The sequence below is a fragment of the Periplaneta americana genome, chromosome 7 (assembly GCF_040183065.1).
Source record: "Periplaneta americana isolate PAMFEO1 chromosome 7, P.americana_PAMFEO1_priV1, whole genome shotgun sequence".
Taxonomy (NCBI): Eukaryota; Metazoa; Arthropoda; class Insecta; order Blattodea; family Blattidae; genus Periplaneta; species Periplaneta americana.
The window spans coordinates 115,321,448-115,344,076 of NC_091123.1; the positions used below are offsets into that span (position 1 = coordinate 115,321,448).

The 22,629-nt window shown below is 36.4% G+C and overlaps 1 protein-coding gene across 1 annotated transcript in view; it reads right to left on the bottom strand.

The window, feature by feature from the left end:
• The window catches only part of LOC138703375 (uncharacterized), a 55,068-nt gene extending 32,857 nt beyond the window's left edge, over positions 1-22,211 (bottom strand). The window contains exons 1-2 of the mRNA XM_069831200.1: positions 22,084-22,211; positions 4,188-4,573 (exon numbers count right to left, since the gene is read on the bottom strand). Coding sequence (XP_069687301.1) covers positions 4,188-4,365 — 178 coding nt within the window. The 5' untranslated portion in view covers positions 4,366-4,573; positions 22,084-22,211. The remainder of the gene's footprint in view (positions 1-4,187; positions 4,574-22,083) is intronic.
• Positions 22,212-22,629: the final 418 nt, after the last annotated feature.

A 22,629-nucleotide genomic window follows, 5' to 3' on the forward strand; every position in this document is an offset into this window, starting at 1 on the left:
TTTAGTCCTGACAGGTCGGCGACGCGAAAGAGGGGAAGTAGTAGCAATGGTGGGGAGAGCTCCGGAGTAGAGATAAGGGCGAGCGGTCAGTAAAGAAATGTAGTCATGCATAAGTGTGGACGTCCGAAAACAGTTACAACAGTGGATAGGTTCTGTGTTTCGTAGTATGAATAGATAACAGGTTGAAAGGACGTCAGAGAGCATCAGAGCTAACTTTCATCCCTGATTTCACACACATACACACACACAAACCTATATATATATATATATATATATATATATATATATATATATATAGGGAGGAAGTGTGAATTAATCATGCAAATTGAAAGGGACAATAGCGTACACTTAAATGAAGAAGACCTGTATTACGTTTTGTGATTAAATGCACAGTTAATTAGAAACTTTATTTGTGAAGTTTCAGCAGTCTGGCAACATCGCTGTTAACACAGTCCTCTTCCTTCTCGTAATACATATGTAAGAGGTCAACGAACTCCAGTCTGTCTCCCTACGGTAACGACCTCCCATCTCCCTCGCTGTGTTTTTAATTGAATTTTCGCGAAAACCGTCCATGTTATTGAAATACGCCAGAGGGATAAATGTCGGCCCTGCCAATCGTGTCGGTTGCCATCTAGTGGAATTGGATCGTACTAATTCCAAGAACAAAATATGGAGACTTTCATAATAATTATTTTTACATGATTCGTGATATAGTAAATGTGTTAATGTAGTAATAATTCTATATACAATATATACTTATTACTTACTTACAAATGGCTTTTAAGGAACCCGAAAGTTCATTGCCGCCCTCACATAAGCCCGCCATCGGTCACTATCCTGTGCAAGATTAATCCAGTCTCTATCATCATATCCCACCTCCCTCAAATCCATTTTAGGACTAATATTATCCTCCCATCTACGTCTCGGCCTCCCCAAAGGTCCTTTTCCCTCCGGTCTCCAAACTACCAATCTATATGCATTCCTGGATTCGCCCATACGTGCTATATGCCCTGCCCATCGCAAACGTCTGGATTTAATGTTCCTAATTATGTCAGGTGAAGAATACAATGCGTGCAGTTCTGCGTTGTGTAACTTTCTCCATTCTCCTGTAATTTCATCCCTCTTAACCCCAAATATTTTCCTAAGCACCTTATTCTCAAACACCCTTACCCTATGTTCCTCTCTCAGAGTGAGAGTCCAAGTTTCACAACCTTACAGAACAACCGGTAATATTACTGTTTTATAAATTCTAACTTTCAGATTTTTTGACAGCAGACTAGATGATAAAAGCTTCTCAACCGAATAATAACACGCATTTCCCATATTTATTCTGCGTTTAATTTCCTCCCGAGTGTCATTATATTTGTTACTGTTGCTCCAAGATATTTGAATTTTTCCACCCCTTCGAAGGATAAATCTCCAATTTTTATATTTCCATTTCGTACAATATTCTGGTCACGAGACATAACCATATACTTTGTCTTTTCGGGATTTACTTCCAAACCGATCGCTTTACTTGCTTCAAGTAAAATTTCCGTGTTTTCCCTAATCGTTTGTGTATTTTCTCCTAACATATTCACGTCATCCGCATAGACAAGAAGCTGATGTAACCCGTTCAATTTCAAACCCCGCCTGTTATCCTGAACTTTCCTAATGGCATATTCTAAAGCGAAGTTAAAAAGTAAAGGTGATAGTGCATCTCCCTGCTTTAGCCCGCAGTGAATTGGAAAAGCATCAGATAGAAACTGACCTATACGGACTCTGCTGTATGTTTCACTGACACACATTTTAATTAATCGAACTAGTTTCTTGGGAATACCAAATTCAATAAGAATATCATATAATACTTCCCTCTTAACCGAGTCTTTTTGAAATCTATGAATAACTGATGTACTGTACCCTTATACTCCCATTTTTTCTCCATTATCTGTCGAATACAAAAAATCTGATCAATAGTCGATCTATTACGCCTATTACAATGATGATCCCCAATAATTTCATCTACGTACGGAGTTAATGTTCTCAAAAGAATATTGGACAAAATTTTGTACGACGTCAACAAAATTGATATTCCTCGAAAATTACCACAGTTGGTTTTATCCCCCTTCTTAAAAATAGGTACAATTATGGACTTCTTACATTGTTCTGGTACAATTTCCTTTTCCCAGATAGCAAGTAGACTACAAGTTTATAAATTTCGCTATATAATGCACTTCCACCCACTTGTATTAATTCTGCTGGAATTTGATCGATACCTGGAGACTTGTACTTTTTCAGATTTTCTATCGCAAGTTCGACTTCTGAAAGCGTGGGTTCAGGTATAAATGGCTCAGCAGTTCGTATTTCAATTTCGTCCCGATCATTTCTATTTGGCCTATGTACATTTAATAGTTGCGCAAAATATTTTTTTCCATCTGTTTAGGATTGATGGAGAGTCTGCAAGCAAGTCACCATTCTCATCCTTGATCACGTTTACCCTTGGCTGATATCCGTTCTTAAATTCCTTTATATCCTTATATAAATCTCTAATGTTTTTATTCTTACTATTTGTTTCTACCTCATTCAGTTTTTCCTTCAAGTAATCTCTCTTTTTATTCCTAAGTGTACGACTTGCTTGCCGTCTTTCATTGAAATAATTATCTCTCTTCTCCTCAACTGGATCCCGTAAGAATTTCAATTTTGCCTGTTTCCTTCTTTCTGCTACCATGCAACAATCTTCATCAAACCACGGTTTCTTTTTCTTAGTTTCATAATAACCTATGCTCGGCTCAGCTGCAATTTTGATACTATCTCTGATATTTTCCCACACGCTGTTAACATCTAATTCTTTCTCAACTTCATCGGAACTTTCTAAAGTGGCAAACCTATTTGAAATTTCGACCTGATAATTTTGCTTAGTTTCCTCGTCCTTTAATTTCAAAATATTGAATTTAGTAATATATATATATATATATATATATATATATATATATATACACACACACAATAAGAATTGAAATGTGTTGTGGTTGTGATGAAAGTATTGAAAATTTGTTTATAGCGTCAAATTGGCAGTGATAAAAGTGTGCAATATTCGTTCAGTGGCTGGCGGATGCTCTGTATTGACCAACAATAACAATAACAATAATAATAATAATAATAATGATAATGATAATAATAATAATAATAATAATAATAATAATGTTAATCTAGAGCATCCACCAGCCATTGAACGAATATTGCACACTTCTTTCACTGTCAATATAGCGCTATAAATCAATTTTCTATACATTTATCACAACCATAGGCCTAACACATTTGAAATCTTATTGTACCATACATACAGAATTATTACTACATTAACACATTTAATATACCATGAAACATGGAATGACTATAAAAGTCACCATAGCGTCTTCTTCGAATTAGTAGTATTAGTACGATCCACTTCCACTAGATGGAAACCGACACGCTCCGCAGAGCCGACAATACATGAAAACGAAATGATAACAAACTGTGAGGAATGTTACTACAGGTACGATTAGGTGTGTGTTACGAGAGAGGTTACTTAGGTTTGACTAGGTGTGTAGTATTATTAGTATGTTTTTATTTTTTACTTTATTTTAGTAGGTTATTTTACGAAGCTTTATCAACAGCGTCCGGGGTTCAGCACCGAAAGTTACCCAGCATTTGCTCATATTGGGTTGAGGGAAAACCACGGAAAAAACCTCAACCAGCTAACTTGCCCCGACCGGGAATCGAACCCGGGCCACCTGGTTTCGCGGCCAGACGCGCTTACCGTTACTCCACAGGTGTCGACATTAATATGTTGGCAACACTGAAACCCACTGTTACATTAAAGAAATATGTCGGTATTCTTCGTTCACGCACGACAATTTTCGTATATATAAGTAAGGTACGTATATACGGAGGGTTGGGTGGGATATAGCTCTCACAGTGATTACATCAATTTCTATTAACCAATGCTATAAATCCAAGACATTATCAAGGTATTTTATCAAGTTCCTATAGTGGTTGAGACATAAGAAAGATTCACCAATAATAATAATAATAATAATAATAATAATAATAATAATAATAATAATAATAATAATACGAAGAATTATTGGGTAGCTCGGGCCCCTCGGGTCTGCATAAGTTGACGCTAGTTCGTCTACTAGCCTATATGTAAATTTTAATCCACTTACCTTGCTTATCCTGTCCTCTGGTTCCCCGCACTTTGACGCGTGAGACGAGTGCCATGTAATTATCGCCATCCTTACAGCATGGACTGACGTCGACGCTGCTGATGACAATGCTGGGGTCATTCTCTGCGATCCTCAGGACTTCCTGGAGGAAGTGGACGTCTCCCTGGTGGATGTCCATGCTGCAGTTGCCTTGCGGACCCCGCACAGTGTGTTTTTATTGCGCTGGCTCTGAGCGTAGGAGCCGCTGCTAGATAACTCACTGCCTTACTGACACTGTTCTTGATTGAGCGCCTTCATGACGCGGTCTTGCTATCATGCGACATGGCACGTGGTGTGTGTGTATTGCCTCTCCAACGGTTGCAGATTTTTGCAGTCTCCTTCTCTTTCTGTGGAAGTAAATGGAAAGTAAAGCTTTCATTATTAGGGTCAGAGTAATAAGCATTATGACATCGACCTACTTGCGTTTTTTTATGAGTTGATATTAGAGCATATTTAACGGCATCTCTGTCGATTCCAGTCATGACACAAACAATCGCATGCTCACATAACTTCACCACAGGCGCCGTTGTGCGAATCACGGTGAACCGCTAGCAGTTAAAATAGTAGCCTAGTACCTAAAGCAAGCGTACCAGCGGTTCTGAGGTTTGGATCGTGAGTTAAAGTAAACATGAAGTTGCTGGCAATTTATTATTGCAAGCACGTGAACATACTTCGCAAAATTTCCTTGCGTTATTCAGATAACTGCGCCGTGTCAATAAAAACTTGCGTAACTATAACAATTCTAAAACCCCCTTGGCACTTTCATTTCACTTCAGATATCTCATTAAGTCATTAACGTACTTTCTTCTTACATTTGTTTGTAGTTATCACGCAATGAATTTTTTTTATATTGGTGCCTAGTAGTTCTTTCATTGTTAAATATTCAGAAAAAAAAAAAAAGATGCCTAAACTCTTTTGCGGATCTACGTGAAGATTATTGAAAATAATAATAATAATAATAATAATAATAATAATAATAATAATAATAATAATAATATAATCTTTATATAGATTCTTCTAGAAAAAGTGCGTATTTCTGTACTTATTACTGTGCATATTACTGTTGAATCCCGGCCACCAACTGAGTGCGCTTCTTGTGTAACGGCAATTGACTTAATATAAAATGTCAATATACATGCCCAACTTGGAATCAGGCCACAAAGGGAAAAACTCTGGAGGAGAGGGATTCGATACGGTGCTGTTGATTGAACTTCGGCGTAGTTCAATGGTGAGAGCGCTTGGTACGTAGAACCAAGGACCCGGGTTCGATCCCCGGCGCCGGAGCGAATTTTTCTCCTCTAATATTAATAATTGATTAATCTATTGTGGATGATTATTAAAGAGATTGTAGATTTCAGGGACTTAAAATTTAAAATTCAGCACTCTAGAAATGAAATAAAGAATTTTAAAGCATTTTTAATGTTAAAATGTAGCATTTTGTAGCGTTTTTGGGTGGAAAAATTTTATGGAAAGTTTGGTGTAGAAGTTCAATGTCATCAATGTGTTAACAGGTGCATTCTCTAAATTTTCCAGTTAAAATTCTTTGAAAACAATAAAGAAATAAAGAAAATTACAGTGAAATTATAAATTTTAAGAAACATTCCTAAATATAGGGCCTATGGTGTAATTTTATCCCGACCCATATTGTTACTCAGTCACAATCATCCTCTAATACAACTTGTTTATGAGTGAACACTAGGCCTAAGGAGATCGCATAGACAGCGAATATTCCAATAATCTACCACCAACATCACACAGATTAGTTGAAAACTTGATATAATTCTACAAATAACATCGAAGACGATATCAGATAGGGTCCACGCCTGTGGAGTAACGGTTAGCACGTCTGGCAGCGAAAGCAGGTGGCCGGGTTCGATTCCCGGTCGGGGCAAGTTACCTGCTTGAGGTTTTTTTTCGGGGTTTTCCCTCAATCCAATATGAGCAAATGCTGGGTACTCTCATCATCTGAGGAGTTTAGTGCTGAGAGGAATGCGGTTCCGACTAGCCTAGCGCGGTACTGGAGTGGGAGGGAACAGTGACAGCGGCAGTCTGGAAGGAAGTACAATCATACTGAAAACATTTCACTCGTATATAGAGTACCTAACAAGTGCATACAGTTACACACTACTAAAAACTGAAGACTGCATATTTTTGGACGATTAATACTTCCCACTCCGCTCGGCTCGGCTTTGCTGTAGCAACAAAAGAATCTACATGCACCCCCCCGCACCGATGGCAAGATTACCTCAGGTCCCAGCGCTGAACTCGTCGGAGGAAGACAGTAACTTTCGGTGTTGGACCCCGGACTCATTTCACCGGCATTATTACCTTCATCTCATTCAGAGCAATAACCAAAGCTGTTGATAAAGCGTCGTAAAATAACATACTAAAAAAAATATCAGGTAGGTCCTTTCCCGTGCAATTCATATTGTAAAAGCTAACAGGTGGGGTGACCAAACTATTTGGAAAAATGTAAGAACCATGCACTACTAAAGATATTATTAAGGATCCCATCATAAATTCACATAATAATTGCAAGCAACGTATTAATTACAAAGACTTAGTCTCAAATATTAGCTCAGAGACCTGGGAAACGGTTTTTGATTGCCAAAACGCTGAAGTTAGTTTTCAAAATGTTTACAAAATACTCCGCGATCTAATAACTAAATATACCTTTCATACTTGTAATAATGTACCCAGTAAATATAAAGAAATAAAACCCTGGATTACTTCGGGTATTGTTAAATCAATAAGCACAAGAGACAGACTAGCCAAAAAAGTAAAACGTGAACCTTTGAATGAAGATTTATCAAAAAAATATAAAAGGTACAGTAATATCTTAATTGCGTTATAAGAAATATGAAAGTTAGTTACTACTCAGAGAAATTTGTCAACAATAGGAATGATCCCAAAAGATTTTGGCAGACTATTAACGAAGCTACCAACGTTTCAATAAATAAAAGCTGCAGTATTATGGAAATAGTAAATAAAGATGGCTTAATTATTAAGAATCATTATGATATTGCAAACGAATTTAATGCTCATTTTACAAACATAGGACACAATATAGCATCAAAAATAAACAAAAACACAAGACTCTCTTCTTCCTTTTCTTATTCATCATCATCATCATCATCATCATCATCATCATCATCATCATCATCATCATCATCATCATCATCACCACCATCATCAATGTTCATGTTTCCCGTAAGTGATAAAGAAATTATAACTATTGCTAAAACTTTAAAACATAGTGTGGCTCCGGGTGTTGATGATATCACTACTAGAACACTCAAAATGATTATTGAACCTATATCGAAACCACTAACCATGTCTTTAATTTGTGTTTATCACAAGGTGTATTTCCAACTGATCTTAAATGTGCTGTAGTAATACCTATATACAAATCTGGTGACAGAAACAATCTCAGTAACTACAGACTCATCTCACTCTTACCAAGTCTCTCTAAACTATTAGAAAAATGTATTAAAAGCAGGCTACTTAATTTCTTAGAAAAAAACAGTCTATTAAGTCAAAAGCAGTTTGGCTTCCGTACTAACATGAGCACGGACGACGCTATTATGAACGTAACATCAAGGATTATCAAAGAATTAGACTCGGGTAAAAAATGTTTAGGAGTTTTTCTAGTTATTCAAAAAGCCTTCGATACTGTAGACCATAATATACTCACTTCTAAACTTCATGCCTACGGTATTAAAGGAATCGCTTTAAATTTATTTAAGTCATACTTAAGCAACAGATCCCAATTAACGAAATTTAACGACCTACACAGTGAAATTCGTAATATAAACATAGGTGTGCCATAAGGTACAGTTTTAGGCCCACTACTATTTTTAATATACATCAATCACTTGCTAAATATTTATATAGGAAACACATCTGGAGATATATTTGCATATGCCGATGATACAGCCGTAATTTTTAGTGGGTCGAATTGGAATGATGACTACCTAAATGCTAATAGAGGTATAAATATAATTAAGAAATGGTTAGATGAAAATTTTCTCTCATTGAACATTTCAAAAACAACTGCAGTTCTTTTTACATTAACGGCTTCTAGTCTGAGAAAAATCAAACTCGATAAGGATACAAATTTAAAATTACACAATTGCAGTAACATAAACTTGATTGATTGTAATTGCTCTACCTTGACAGAATCCACGTAAGTAAAATACTTAGGTGTTCTCATTGATCAACATTTAAGATGGAATATACATGTAACATATTTATGTAATAGGTTACGGAAAACAATTCACAACTTTGTAACCCTTCGTGCATATATACCTATCTATGTTCTCCGTGTTGTTTATCTAGCCTTGTTTCAATCAGTCATTCAATACGGAATAATAGGATGGGGTGGAATGACAAAGACTATCTTAACTCCATTAAAATGACTACAAAAACGTATCATCAAAATTTGTCTGCATAAACCACTTGATTATCCGACACAATTTATTTATTCTGAATTCCAAGTACTAAAAATTGAGCAAATATATAAACATACATAACTAACTTATTTTCACAAAAATCGAATGAATTTTATAACTGAAAAACATATACATAACACTAGAAGAAATGTCCCAACTCTTTTGGCAGAACCTAAATGCCACACTACAGCTGGATTAAGACACAGTAGGAATTATGGACCAAGACTATACAATTCAGTATTGAAAAATAATCCAGACCTAAGCAAGTTACACATTCTTAAGTTTAAAAATAAAGTGAAAATGTTTGTATGATATTTGATAAATTTTATTATTATTTTTAAATGTTACTAGCATTATATGGTACTAATTTTTATTGTATTTATCTGATGCATGTAACCTATAAGATAAAACATTGTAATAAATATAAATTAGATCATTTTTTTAATTAATAACAGTGTAAATCTCCAATAAATGATTCCTAGCATCGCCACAGATACACTTGATTGTACTTGTCACTAGAAAGTTCTTGAAATTTATATTTTCCCCGCCATTCATAAAATATTTTGATATGATACCTCTTGCACAAAAGGAGAGATCTATAACTGAAACTTGATTAATATATTTCAGTATTATTTGTATTTATCCTGGTAATAATGAACAGTTTGACTCGTAGACATTTTGTTTTTGCAGCATTAACTTCCCATGATAGTACGAGAAGATTCGAAGAGAACGGCAGTTACGTAGACTTTCAGCTCCCCCCTACTACCATTAATGCACAACACAATGTCAATATGGCTGTTGCTGTCGTCTGCGATACAACGAACTTTTCTGTTGATTTTCGAGTTCGTCATTTTTTCCGGTTATTATATGCTTATTTAAGTTGTGTTAACTCTCGCTAGTGGTTTTATATTTTATTTTATCCGTCTTAGTATTTATTTTATTATTGTAAATATTTTTGTTTTATCACTATTATTATTATTATTATTATTATTAATGAATTATTTTGTATTACAATCTTTGTATCATTTCTGTCACGATTATTCTATTATTATTATTATTATTATTATTATTATTATTATTGTAATTGTTATTATTATTATTATTGTAATTGTTATTATTATTATTATTGTAATTGTTACTATTATTTATATCATCAGCATTATTATTTGAAACCTGTAAAATTAATGTAGACTACTGGACTGTACCCGCGCATGAGCATATGCTCATTTCGGGTATCTATTCATATGTATTCAATTCAAATGTAAATTGTAAATAAATTTGAATTTGAATTTGAATTTGAATATGTGGCGGGGCCTTTAGATAGATTTTGATACTTTTTTTTTTTTACAAAAATACAAGTACTGAAAGGTCCGGGGTTCGATCTCGAGTGGTGACGGGATTTTTTATCGTTGCCAAACTTTCAGAACGGCCCCGAGGTTCACTCAGCCTCCTATAAAATTCAGTACCGGGTCATTCCCGGGGGTAAAAGGCGGTCAGAGCGTGGTGCCGACCACACCACCTCATTCTAGTGCCGAGGTCATGGAAAACATGGGGCTCTAACCTCCATGCCCCTCAGTGGCATGTGATGGGGATACCTTTTTACCTTTTTTACCTCATAAGATGTAATTTCGCTCACATATCGTGGAGAAGAGCTCTCATTTTGTACTTACTCCGTTTCGCATTTTATTGCGGATTTAAAAACTATGCTAATATACTTAACATGCTAATATAAAATTACTTATCTTGACATCATTTAGGCACATTTCGCTTTTATCGTGATTCCGAAAATCTGCCATCTCTACTTTACAATTGCGTACCGGTATATAGAAGAAATGCATGAAGTGTCTAAGGTTCACTCTACCTTCGTTCCAGTCAGAATTTGTTTATTTTTTCCAGATACTGTAGGGTGACCAGATTCACATCGATAAAAGAGAGGACACAAAGCTTCAAAAAGGAGGACATTGTTCGAAAAAAAGAGAACAGAAGATATTATATACTTAGATTTATTAAATTTTTACTTGGTTATTTAACGACGCTGTATCAACTACTGGGTTATTTAGCGTCGATGAGATTGGTTAAAGCGAGATGATATTTGACGAGATGACGCCCAGGATTCGTCATAGATTACCTGACATTTGCCTTACGATTGGAAAAACCTCGGAAAAAATCCCAAGCAGGTAATCAACTCAAGCGCGGATCGAACCCGCGTCTTAGCCGACTAAGCTACGCCGGTGGCCATTTAGATTCAGATTTAGGCCTATATTGTACTACTTTAAATTACGTGAATATCTATTTTATTACAAAATATTTACGGTACAGATTTAGGCTTATATCATATTTAAAAGTATGTTAATATCTATTTTATTACAAAATAATTATGATAAAACTTAATAATAATGATTTTACAGTTAGCTAAATATGAAAGTCAAATTAAAGAGGACGGAAAGAGTATATTCCGTCGATGCTACTGCCATCTAGAGGTAAATCAAATAACTTCAAAATATCAGGCATGTTACGAAAAGGAGGACATTTCTTGATTTTTTTTTAATCCGCCCGGACCCCGGACAAAGGCTTAAAAAGGAGGACATGTCGGGACAAAGAGGACACCTGGTCACCCTATTTCTAGAGCCACTTTCAATGTTGATGCTAAATAAAATACTTTTGCTGCTGCAGTCGCTGCTGTACCTTGTCTTCAGGGAAACAAAAAAGAGAGAAAAGTATCTTATTGGCTGGGGTCCCTAATTCCAGTTACCGAGCCAGTTGAGTGGATTAGCCGTTTGCAGCGACCCAAATGAATAGGATGCCGTCCTCGCGGCAGCAGCCATAAACAGTTTAATGAGAGCTCAAAAGCACGAAAAAAAAAAACGCGAAAATGTTAGGTGTGATACTGAACCAATAAACGCAACAGATCAAGTATGGAAAAAACAAGGTACCGCTTTGTGATGTGTGGCAGCGTCTACAGGGTTGTTTCCGATCTCTGATAACGAATTCGAATGACGTCATGTGCATCAGTTATCACACCGACAGCTGAATTGCGGCGAGAGGTGACAGATCAGTAGTGAGTGATTTCATAACCAGAGTGCACGTGTATCACAGTAGCAATGCTCAAGAAAATTGAGCCTTTTTGGAAGGGGTAAAAACTTTTTTCGATGCCAAGTATAGTTACGTGACAATCATAAGAGCCTACAAAACACGTGGTTTCGTTATTTCCAAGAAAGGCATATTGTGTGTACCTAATAAGATTGACAAAGCTCGTATGGGATTAATTCCAGAGTGCAAAAAGCAAGCAAATTCACCCCCGTCACAAGTCGCCGCACCCCACCAGATGATGTAAATTAATTCCATTCGAGCTTTACAAATCTTATTAAGTACACAGAAGATGCCTTTCTTGGAAATAACGAAACCTCGTTCTTTTATTTTCACTTAACTGTACTTGGCATTGGAAAGGGTCGTAATGTACCCCTCCCAAAAAGGCTCGATTTCCTTGGGAATTTCTGCCGTGAGTCGTCGTGCACTCTGACTATGAGATCACTCACTACTGGTCTGTCACCTCGCGCCACAGTTCAGCTATGTGTGACTCCTGACGCACATGACATCATTCAAATTCGTTATCAGAGATTGGAAATAACCCTGTATATCTTGCTGTGTTGAAACTTGAGGCCCACCATTTTTAACAACTGCAGTCCGGTATATTTTTATTTGTTTAAACATTCCAGGCTTACTTGATGAACTGTTCTCTTGCTCTTTGTTGTGTTCTCCGTGATCGTTTTAATTTCATTTCCAAGTAAATTTCCGACTGCAATTCATTTAATGTGTTTGTAAAGTACGTGTATAGAGGGATGCGATACACGGAATAAGTATTTCAGATCCTTATGGTATGACTGCTGTATTTGTTGTGCGAGGAGAGGTTGACGGAGGCTCATCCCACAACTCAGGTGGGAATCTACAAATATTTGTTTTGTTTTTTTTTTTACTTGGTTATTTAACGACGCTATATCAACTACGAGGTTATTTAGCGTCGATGGGATTGGTGATAGCGAGATGGTATTTGGCGAGATGAGGACGAGGATTCGCCATAGATTACCTGACATTTGCCTTGCGGTTGGGGAAAACCTCGGAAAAAACCCAAGCAGGTAATCAGCCCAAGCGGGAATCGAACCCGCGCCCGAACGTAACTCCGGATCGGGAGGCAAGCGCCTTAGCCGACAGAGCTACGCCGGTAGCTCCAAATATTTGTTTGAATATAGCCTATATGTTAATGCTATGTGTACACAGGCGACAAATTGTTGAACGACAATTTTGTTCTCAACCTCTCTCGCTGGCAAGTGCACGGCAACATGAAAGACTAAGGCCTGGTTCACAATAAACCGGAAACGAGAATCGGAACGAAAACGAAAACGGTAAAATTGTTAAAATGTATACATTTAAATGTGAGCATTTACAATTAACGAAAAGCTTGCCGGAGTCCGAGATCGGGAACGGAGAGTTGGCCAAGTTTTAACTTTGGCGTTCACGTTTCCGATCACAGCCCACTAGATTCATTCTATTGCCATCTAAAAGCTATTTTGTCGTCGTACATTTTGTAGCAAGAAGACCGTGACATAACCTATGCATTATTTTGTTCTGTGCTATGCATCATGGAGCAAGTTTTATTTCATGAGATTCTAATATTGAGTATTGAGGAAAATCCTCACGTTTACGATAAGCGGCACGCCTCGTATAAAGATGAGAAAATGAAGGAGAATACGTGGCTTTCAATAGCTGCGTCTTTGAACACCGATCGGAAGCGAATCATATTTTGTTACTATATTGGTTGTATTACACACTACATATTCACGCTTCAATTCAATAACTACTGTTGTGTTCATTTTTGTTCTATTACAAATGTTTCTTCTCTAATTGTTTTACGTTATGGTAGACTTAAAATAGGTTGTGATAATGAAGATGCATGGGCATATTTATAGTACCATACCTAATTAAATGTTTCAATTGAAATTTCGAAGTTGGTTAACCTGTGTTTATGTTGGCTGCCTTGTACTCATGAGAGAATGCCATTGGTCAATTATACACAAATAACATCAGAATGCGTAATATCGACTTTACATATCGTTATTGACATACATATCAATATGCATAGTCGTCTACGTTCTCGGTTTATTGTGAATCAAAAATTTTCATATTCACGTCCTCTGCTTCTCGTTTTCATTCTGGTTATCGTTCCCGGTTTATTGTGAACCAGCCTTAAATGTCGTGTCGTTTCACGTTTACGTGAACTTTGATTTGCATTATGAATTAGCAGAATTATGCTATCTTCATACCTAATGCCTCAGAGATACAGTAGCCTATATCAATCTGACCTGGGAGTGCATTGCCTCCCTATGCTCCCCGTATCTCCACCTATGCAAATAAGTTATACGGAATAAAAATAGAATCGAACAAGAGGACATTTTGAAGCAAATTGCCATAGAGAATAAATCCACTAATATAACTCCAAAAAGACCGAAAAATTCTTAAGTGTTATGAAAACAGAAAGAAAAGCGAAATCTTGAAGTAACTTAACCTGCCTAAAACGCAACATAGCTTATACCACAGTGCATTGCAACATTGTGAGCTTAATTTTCTATGAAATGTTAGTAAACACGGTTCTCTACATAAAACTAAAATAAACTTCACCCAGAATATTACTAGTAAGAACAGTTATTTACTCTTTTCATTTCAACAAACAATTGCTGTATTTGACTTCTGCTAAACTAAGTTCAATCACTTCGTACTTCGAACTGAGAAAAATCGCCAGTAAGGTTTATCTTAGATCAAGGATAAATGGTCTGAGATTTGTGTCCGCAACCAAAAATCTAATATTAACTGGAGAGTGAAAGCTAATTATTTCATTTCAAATTAAATATCTATACAACTGCCCTTACTATTAAATCTCCTGGGGGAATTCACAAAATAACATTGTTACAGTTCATTTAAACATTGAATTATATTCTTTTGTAACTTAAATTGTGTTTTATTTTACATAACCATTACTTTTAAAAAGATATTAATGACTTCAGAAGTATCGTGGTTTTATATAACCAGGGAACGGATTTATATGGACTAAAAATATATGAAATATGTAAATATATATGTAGTTATTTTTACCAAAATATGGAATTAAATATGGATTTTTACCAAAATATGGAATTAAATATGGACTTAAAATTATAAAAAAATGACTATGTACGTTAAATATTGGTACATTTTAATCAAACTAAACAAAAAATATAATGGACGTACCTTATCTTCCAATGTAGTTTCAACAAAACACAATTTTTATTGTCTGTTACCATAACAATAGGTTACAAACATTTCTTTCAAGTGCTGAAAAGTGAATCTTCTTCTATTGTCTCTGAGGATAGATTTATACTGACTAAAAGAGCGTTCGACGTCACAAGAAGTAACTGGTACATAATTCAATTTCACAATGTCTGCTGGGGATAAGTCCAAGTTAATCTTCACTGTTGATTCACCACTCATCACAGCAACAACCTTTTGTAGTTCTTCATATCCAGGGTTTTTTGAAAGTACAGTGTCCACCTTAGCTCTTACTGCATCTGCAACTTTACCTCTACCACGATTCAGTTGTTCCACAGTACTATTTATAATTTCAAAACTTTCAGATAGTGAAAGGTGCCTATTTTGGAGACTTTTGAGCGTTTTTATGATGCATGAAAATGTATGCTGAATGTGAGCTAAGTCATTCTTCACACTTATGTCACAGGTAACTGTTTTCGCAGTATCAATTGAGACTGCATCTTCAGAGTCCAATGCAAGGAGAACATTGTTAATAGAGTCTATATGTTCGGCATAATATTCAACTGCTTCTAGCCATGTACCCCATCTAGTTAAAATTGGCTTTGGTGGCAATGGAATTTCAGGGTACATTTCTTTCAACACGTTAACTCTACTGGGAGCTTTGAGAAATACTTTTTTCACTGATGAAATCAACAAATCTACTTTAGGGAAATTGTCTCTGACCACTTCTGCCACACGATGAAATGCATGCGCCACACAAGTAAAATGAGTCAATTTAGGATATACAACAGATAATGCTTGTCCAGCTTTGACCATATAAGGGGCAGCATCGCTAATAAAGAATAACACATTATCGTACATAATACCCTTTGGCCACAGGATACCCATAGCTTCGTTGAACAGTTTAACTATAGTTTTGTTATTGCACTTTTCTAGAACATCACAATGTAAAAGAATTCGTTCAGAATATTGTTCACTTAACAAACCGATAACTACATTACCAACAAGTCTACCTTCTTTGTCGGGAGTCTCATCAATGGAAACCCAAATTGAACTATCTTTAATTTCATCTCTTATCTTCTGTATTGTCTCATCGTAGATGGATGGAGCATACGTCTTCCTAAGTGTTGACTCATCCGGGATTGTATGTTGAGTATATTTTTCAAGGAATTCCCTGAAGACCTTATTCTTTAGTTTGTAGAGAGGAATATCAGCAGAGATGAGAGAACGGCACAGGTCGATGTTAAACTCAGATCTTACATTCGATGTTGTTGGTTGTGTTAAAAACAATTGTCTCTGCTTGGAATTTAGTTGTTTGTTGGCCTGATGTTTACTAGTTGTAATGTGTTGTTGCACCAGGAACTTTTGTGTAGATGATACTGCACACTGACACAAATTACAAAATAATATTTTATTGTCAGTTGATAAACCATCTTCTTTAAATTCTGAAATGTAACTTGTTAGTTTTGATTTTAAATTGACTGAATGACGTACTTTTGGCATATTTACCGTCTTTATAGTATGATTTACAAAACTGAACCTATGTGTACTCTGACTGGCATTTAACTGTTGAGCTGCACAACTGAAGTCTGTTAAAAATTTTAAATTAAATTAATACAGTTTTGTAACTTACTTTCCCATTGTTGATAGGACTGCTAATTTTCAAATAACTCTGATGTTAAAGGGATTACTGAACATGTGTTTAAATCTCTATTGTTGAAATGTATTTTTAAAAGTTAATGGAATTTTGTTTTGTTTTATTGTTAAACCTAATATAATATGGACTGTTTTATATGAAATATGGAAAATATATGGAAATTAACGAAAATATGTACTAAACTCTAAAATATGGAAAAATATGGAAAATAAAAGTAGGATTTTTCAACCCTACACATTGTGAAACATAAAGATAATGCAAAATATAAATTATATTAGCTTTATAAGTAAATATGTATTTACATATAAATCCTTTCCCTGTATATAACTGTACATATTAAACACACTTGGACTCTTATTTTGAGAGAGGAACAGAGGTTAAGGTTGTTTGAGAATAAGATGCTTAGAAAAATATTTGGGGCTAAGAGGGATGACGTTACAGAAGAATGAAGAATCTTACACAACGCAGAACTGCACGCATTGTATTCTTCACCTGACATAATAAGGAACATTAAATCCAGACGTTTGAGATGAGCGGGACATGTAGCAGATTTGGGTGAATTCTGAAATGCATAAAGAGTGTTTGTTGGGAGGCCAGAAGAAAAAAGATCTTTGGGGAGGCCGAGATGGTAGGATAATATTAAAATGGATTTGAGGGAGGTGGGATATGTTTGTAGAGACTGGATTAATCTTGCTCAAGATAGGTACCAATGGCGGGTTTATGTGAGGGCGGCAATGAACCCCCGGGTTCTCTAGAAGTCATTTGTAATTAAGTACATATTAAACATCCACGTGTCTTACTAAAATTACGTAAAATTAATTTAAATACTTATCAGTAACGGTATATGGTAGTATTCTTCAAGATTTAGCTTTTCAAACTAAGAGCTACTCCTTCAAACACTGTATGGCTTCATTAGCTGACCTAATCCGTCCTGGCTTTTTTTTCTCTCTCTCGACTTTGAACAAGAAAATGAATAGCTATACGCTAATTAAGTGAGGGAAATGAACCCGGAACAACAGACTGAAGTGTATGTTAGAGTATTTCCTCATGTTGAGGCACGTGTTGTGTTTTCAGTTGATATAAAATTGTAATTATCTTCAGTAATTATTGAAACGTTATATAATATACTAGTCTCCCAAAAGGGGAGGAGCAAGTGATGGGACTGCCCTCATACGTAAGCCGCTTGGGTGGTCCCATTGTGCTACTCGGGATGTATTGATGCGCATGCCCTAAGGTCCTCCTGCTCTACGGGTCGCCCTCGAACTCCCCTACAGCCTGCAGATTCCCTTTACCTTTCCACGTAGGCATCACCGAGATCCCTCGACCCTGGTCCCATGACATACCATGAGCCCAGAAGAGAGAGTCCACAGTACATAGCGCTACCACCACCAACTAATGACCACTTGCCACGGGGTCAAGTTAGACGGCGGCCTTCAGCCGAACTGTAGTGGATGAGTGTGTTGCAGGTGGACGGTGAGACAATCATACAGTAGAGCGTCTCGTTTAGGTACAGTGAAAACGTAAACAAAGTGCATGTATCGTGTGGGAGAGGACGAGCCGTACGATAAACACGAGGGATCCACAAGGTTTTAGTTACAACATTTATGGCGGAGCATTAATTGAAATTATATTTTCCAAAAACACACAAAACAAAAGAACACAAATTGCATAACTTTATCATATACATACGATGGGGGACAAACTGACCATTTGGATACTTGGGACACATAGTTAGTGTAAAATGTATGTATGTTTGCATTATGATCGGAATTACATAAATAGTGTGTAGCCTATATTTGAGGTATTTATAGGGGATAACGGGACTTTGTGCCCACTCTGTATAAAACAAATTAAACATTACATAGGAAATATGCTCTTTCATTTGATATAAAAAACTTTAGGGTACCATATGGAAATGTTCTCGATGATGTCATAGCTCGCAAAACAATACTCGCAATTACATTTTGTTTCCATAAAAGTATTCGTTCCTAAATATAAGGTTTGAAGTGTCTGACAAACAAACATTCTGATGAGAGCAGATAAAAAAGTTATTTTTTTTTCCATGTTAATAATGTCAAAAAAGTGCTTTCACAAATTCTGGCCACTCGAGCGTAATTACGAGGGCCTAAAAAATAAGTTTCCCTGGAGCCGTTTACAGAAAGAAAACACAATTTCATGGAAAGATTTATTGAAACAAATACAGCAATTGTAGAGCTATTTTTACCGGAACTGAGACATTTGTCATACCGTGGGAACAACTTATGTTGTCCTATGTCGTAGAAGTCTGCCGCCTGGGATTGGAACCAATGTGTGACAGCCGTCTGCACCTCTCTGTTGATCCCATTTTATGAAAAATGTCTCAATTCCAGTGGCGAATATGTTGAAAAATAGCTCAACAAATGTTGAATCTGTTCCAATAAATTATTCCAATGAAATTGTGTTTTCTTTCTCTAACGATCTCAGATAAACTTATTTTACGGCCCTCGTAAGTAGTTACGCTCGAGTGGCCAAAATTTGTACAAGCACCTTTTTGACATTATTAATATGGTGGAAGACAAAATATTACATCTTTATCTGCCTCCATGAAAATATTTGCTTGTAAGTTTTTTTTTTTTGTCCAAAATCCCTTAATTCAATTTTGATTGCAATAATGCATTTCTTTTCGAAAACCCTGTTTATGGCTGTATTAATATAGGCCTGGTGCTTACTGTAATATTATTAACATAGTAAATAGGCCTATGCCCTATAGTATTAATTGTAATAACCTCATAAACACATTTTATGACACACTATAAATACAGCAAAGAATTAAGAATTAAAATCCTCATCGTTATTTCCATCGTCTACTTCGATTACATAGACTCATCCAATAGACCAGTGGTATTCAATAGTTTTTGCTAGAGTACCCTCAAAATACTTTTCTTTTACCTTCGTACCCCCAAACTCAGGGGCGGCTTTCGAAGGGGGGCTGTGGAGCTGCAGCACCCCCCGACATTTGTGGTTCTTGTCGTTTTATGTTGTGAAATATATTTATTACACAGTCTCTATTTAGCGGCTCGGCTTTTTTTTTTTTAATTTCGCTCTCATTGAATGCACGCAATCGTTAGTGAAGCCACTTCCTCCCCTGGAGCTGCCAGTCTTGTCTCGGATGCTTTGAGCGTAGTTTTACCCCTCCCCCTGCTGCCCCTCGCCGTGAATCCAGAGTTTCCAGGCGCTGCAAAGTTTGCAGCAGTTTGTCATTAGCGCGCAGTTTTAAATATATTTTCTTTAATGTTGTGAGTATAACAAGTGCAACAGTGTTTAATTCTGTACAATATTTTACAGTCTATTCAGTTCAGTACCTTAACAACTCAGGATAAATGTGAAATTAAGTGCCCATCAGTTGAATCTCATAATGGAAAGAGCCGCTAAACAAAATAGCCTACAAAGCTCGAATATTTTTTGCTAATTTTTCCAGTATCCCTGCTTTCTTCTCTCGATCTCCACACAGCCTGTATTAGATTAATGTGTTTCAAAGACAATTCCATCAGCTGGGCAACAAGATGGAGTTTTAAAATAAGAACAGTAAATGTTGTTCATGAGAAGAAGGAGCCATTGCTAGAATGTTTTCAAACCATAATAGAATCTGAAACATCTAACATCACAATAAATGAGGCAAGCGCCTTGTGCGTACTCTTGAAGATCCTGAATTCAATTTCTGGCTCAGTTTTTTTTTCATTTATTGATGTATCATGTAGATATATTATACAACCAACTACAACATCGCCAGTTAGATATTTCTAAGGTTCAAATCTGCATATAAAAATATTAAGTTATGGTTTATTTCACGACACTCGCAACTGCAGGGGTTATATCAGCGTCGCCGGTGTGCCGGAATTTTGTCCCGCAGGATTTTTTAAATGCCAGTAAATATACTGACATGAGCCTGTCTCATTTAAACACATTTAATTGCCATCGACCTGGCCCGGGATCGAACCCGCAACAGACTATGCTACCGAGGCCGACTCTGCATATCAAGCTTTGTTAATGCCATACAGACAATACGGAACAGTGCACAGTTGAGCAGCGAGATCTGTGAAAATGAAAACCCTAAAAGCGTCGTAAGGTCGAAGGGATTCAGACAAGGGTTGCGGCAGCCAAGGAAGTGTGTGACCTCATTTTCACGCAAGCTAACACCCGATTCCAGTTCATAGATCATCTGATATTATCTTCTCTTCTGTATCAAGAAAAATTTGAATGCTACAGAAGCTCATTTCCTGAAAATGACCTAAATGTATGTGTGAAGCTTTTTCCAATGTTCGATAAAGACAAACTAAAAACGGAACTCACTGTGTTGTATCAGAGACAAGAATTCAGAAATATCAGTGACGCAGTCAAGCTCTTACAATTTCTTCTATCTGAGAACTTGCAGGCCTCATTTTCAGAAGTTGTGGAACTACTACGCATAGCTATCACCATACCAATGACAACTTCCGAACCAGAACGTTGCTTTTCGTATTTGAAGACAGTAAAATCCTATCTCAGAAATACGATGAGAGAAGAGAGACTGACCGCATTTGCTATGTTTTCCATTGTAAAGACTATGTTAAACGACATATCGGATTTTAATAAGAAGATGATTAAAAAATTTGCAACCTACAAGACAAGGCGTATGGAACTAATTTTTTAATAAGGTAAGTTACATGGTTTATTTTTGTATGCAGCCCCCCCCCCCCCGAATTCAATACCCGCGAGCCGCCACTGCCCAAACTGCATTGAAATTAATAAAAGAAGTAACAAAAGGCTATGATTGATGTTGTATGCAAACTAACTTATTATTATTATTATTATTATTATTATTATTATTATTATTATTATTATACAGTAGTTATTGATCCAATAATAATAGTAATGAATTGTGTAAAATATTATTCAAGCAAGAAAAAACAAGAGTTCATATTGTAAAAGAAAATATGTAAACTGCAATAATTACCTATCAACAAGTATAATAAAATAAATATGCCAGCTTTTTTACATACGTACAGTCAGCGGGATGCGTATCCCCGATTACCCTAGGGGGTACGCATATCATAGATTGTATACCACTGCTATAGACTATAACATAATTGCAACGAATAAACTTAGTTTTTACTATTCGAAGACGGGAGTTAACGGTACTGTTGCGTCAGTAATTCCAAGCGGTGCGACCACTATGAGAATCTCTGTCTTCTTTATTACGGAAGAACAACGCGATCGTGCGGTTGCAGTTCGAAACGCCGTGCACTAACCTCTTGTATCCTTTACGAGCAATTCATAATTTCAAGTACTACGTAAGTGTGGCACATTTCTTTCACGCGAGGGCGTTACCAAACAAACACAAAAACCATTTAACTGATAAAAGTTTATGACACGCGAAAGAGAGATAGTTCTTATCTGCAACATGTCAAGAATGATGGATGAATATCCCACTTACACACTGATATTCCCTGTAATCCAGCAATTGGCAGCAGCACAAATTGCATCTTCCACTGTACACTGAATTCCGATGACTGTCACTTCACTGAGTTTGCCATTATTTGCGCGTTAGCGAAACGAAGCTGAAACCCACTTGGCTCACCTTGAATGACGATGAGGTCATAAGTTACCCAACAGCTGGCAACTTGAAAGTGTCCGCCATGTGTGTCACGTTAAACTTTTCTACTCTTGTCCTTTTAATCTTTATATTATCCTTTCGGGTTGCCTTGAACTTGGCAATTAATGGGAGGATTTGAACGTCTTTGCAGTACCTATTTGTAGTTCGAAACGCATTATGTTTCTTCTTCCAAGCCCGGTTTCCGGAACAAAACGTTTGGTAAGACAATGGTTTAAACCTTTATTTGGAAATGCAGGCTTTATGCCAATAACTCATTACAACACATGAGTTCTAGTAATTTTGTGAACTTACATAACTCTCTCCCTGACAGCTTCTAGACGTAAAGTTTCTTACTACTGTTAGAACTATAACTACTGTTAAAACTAT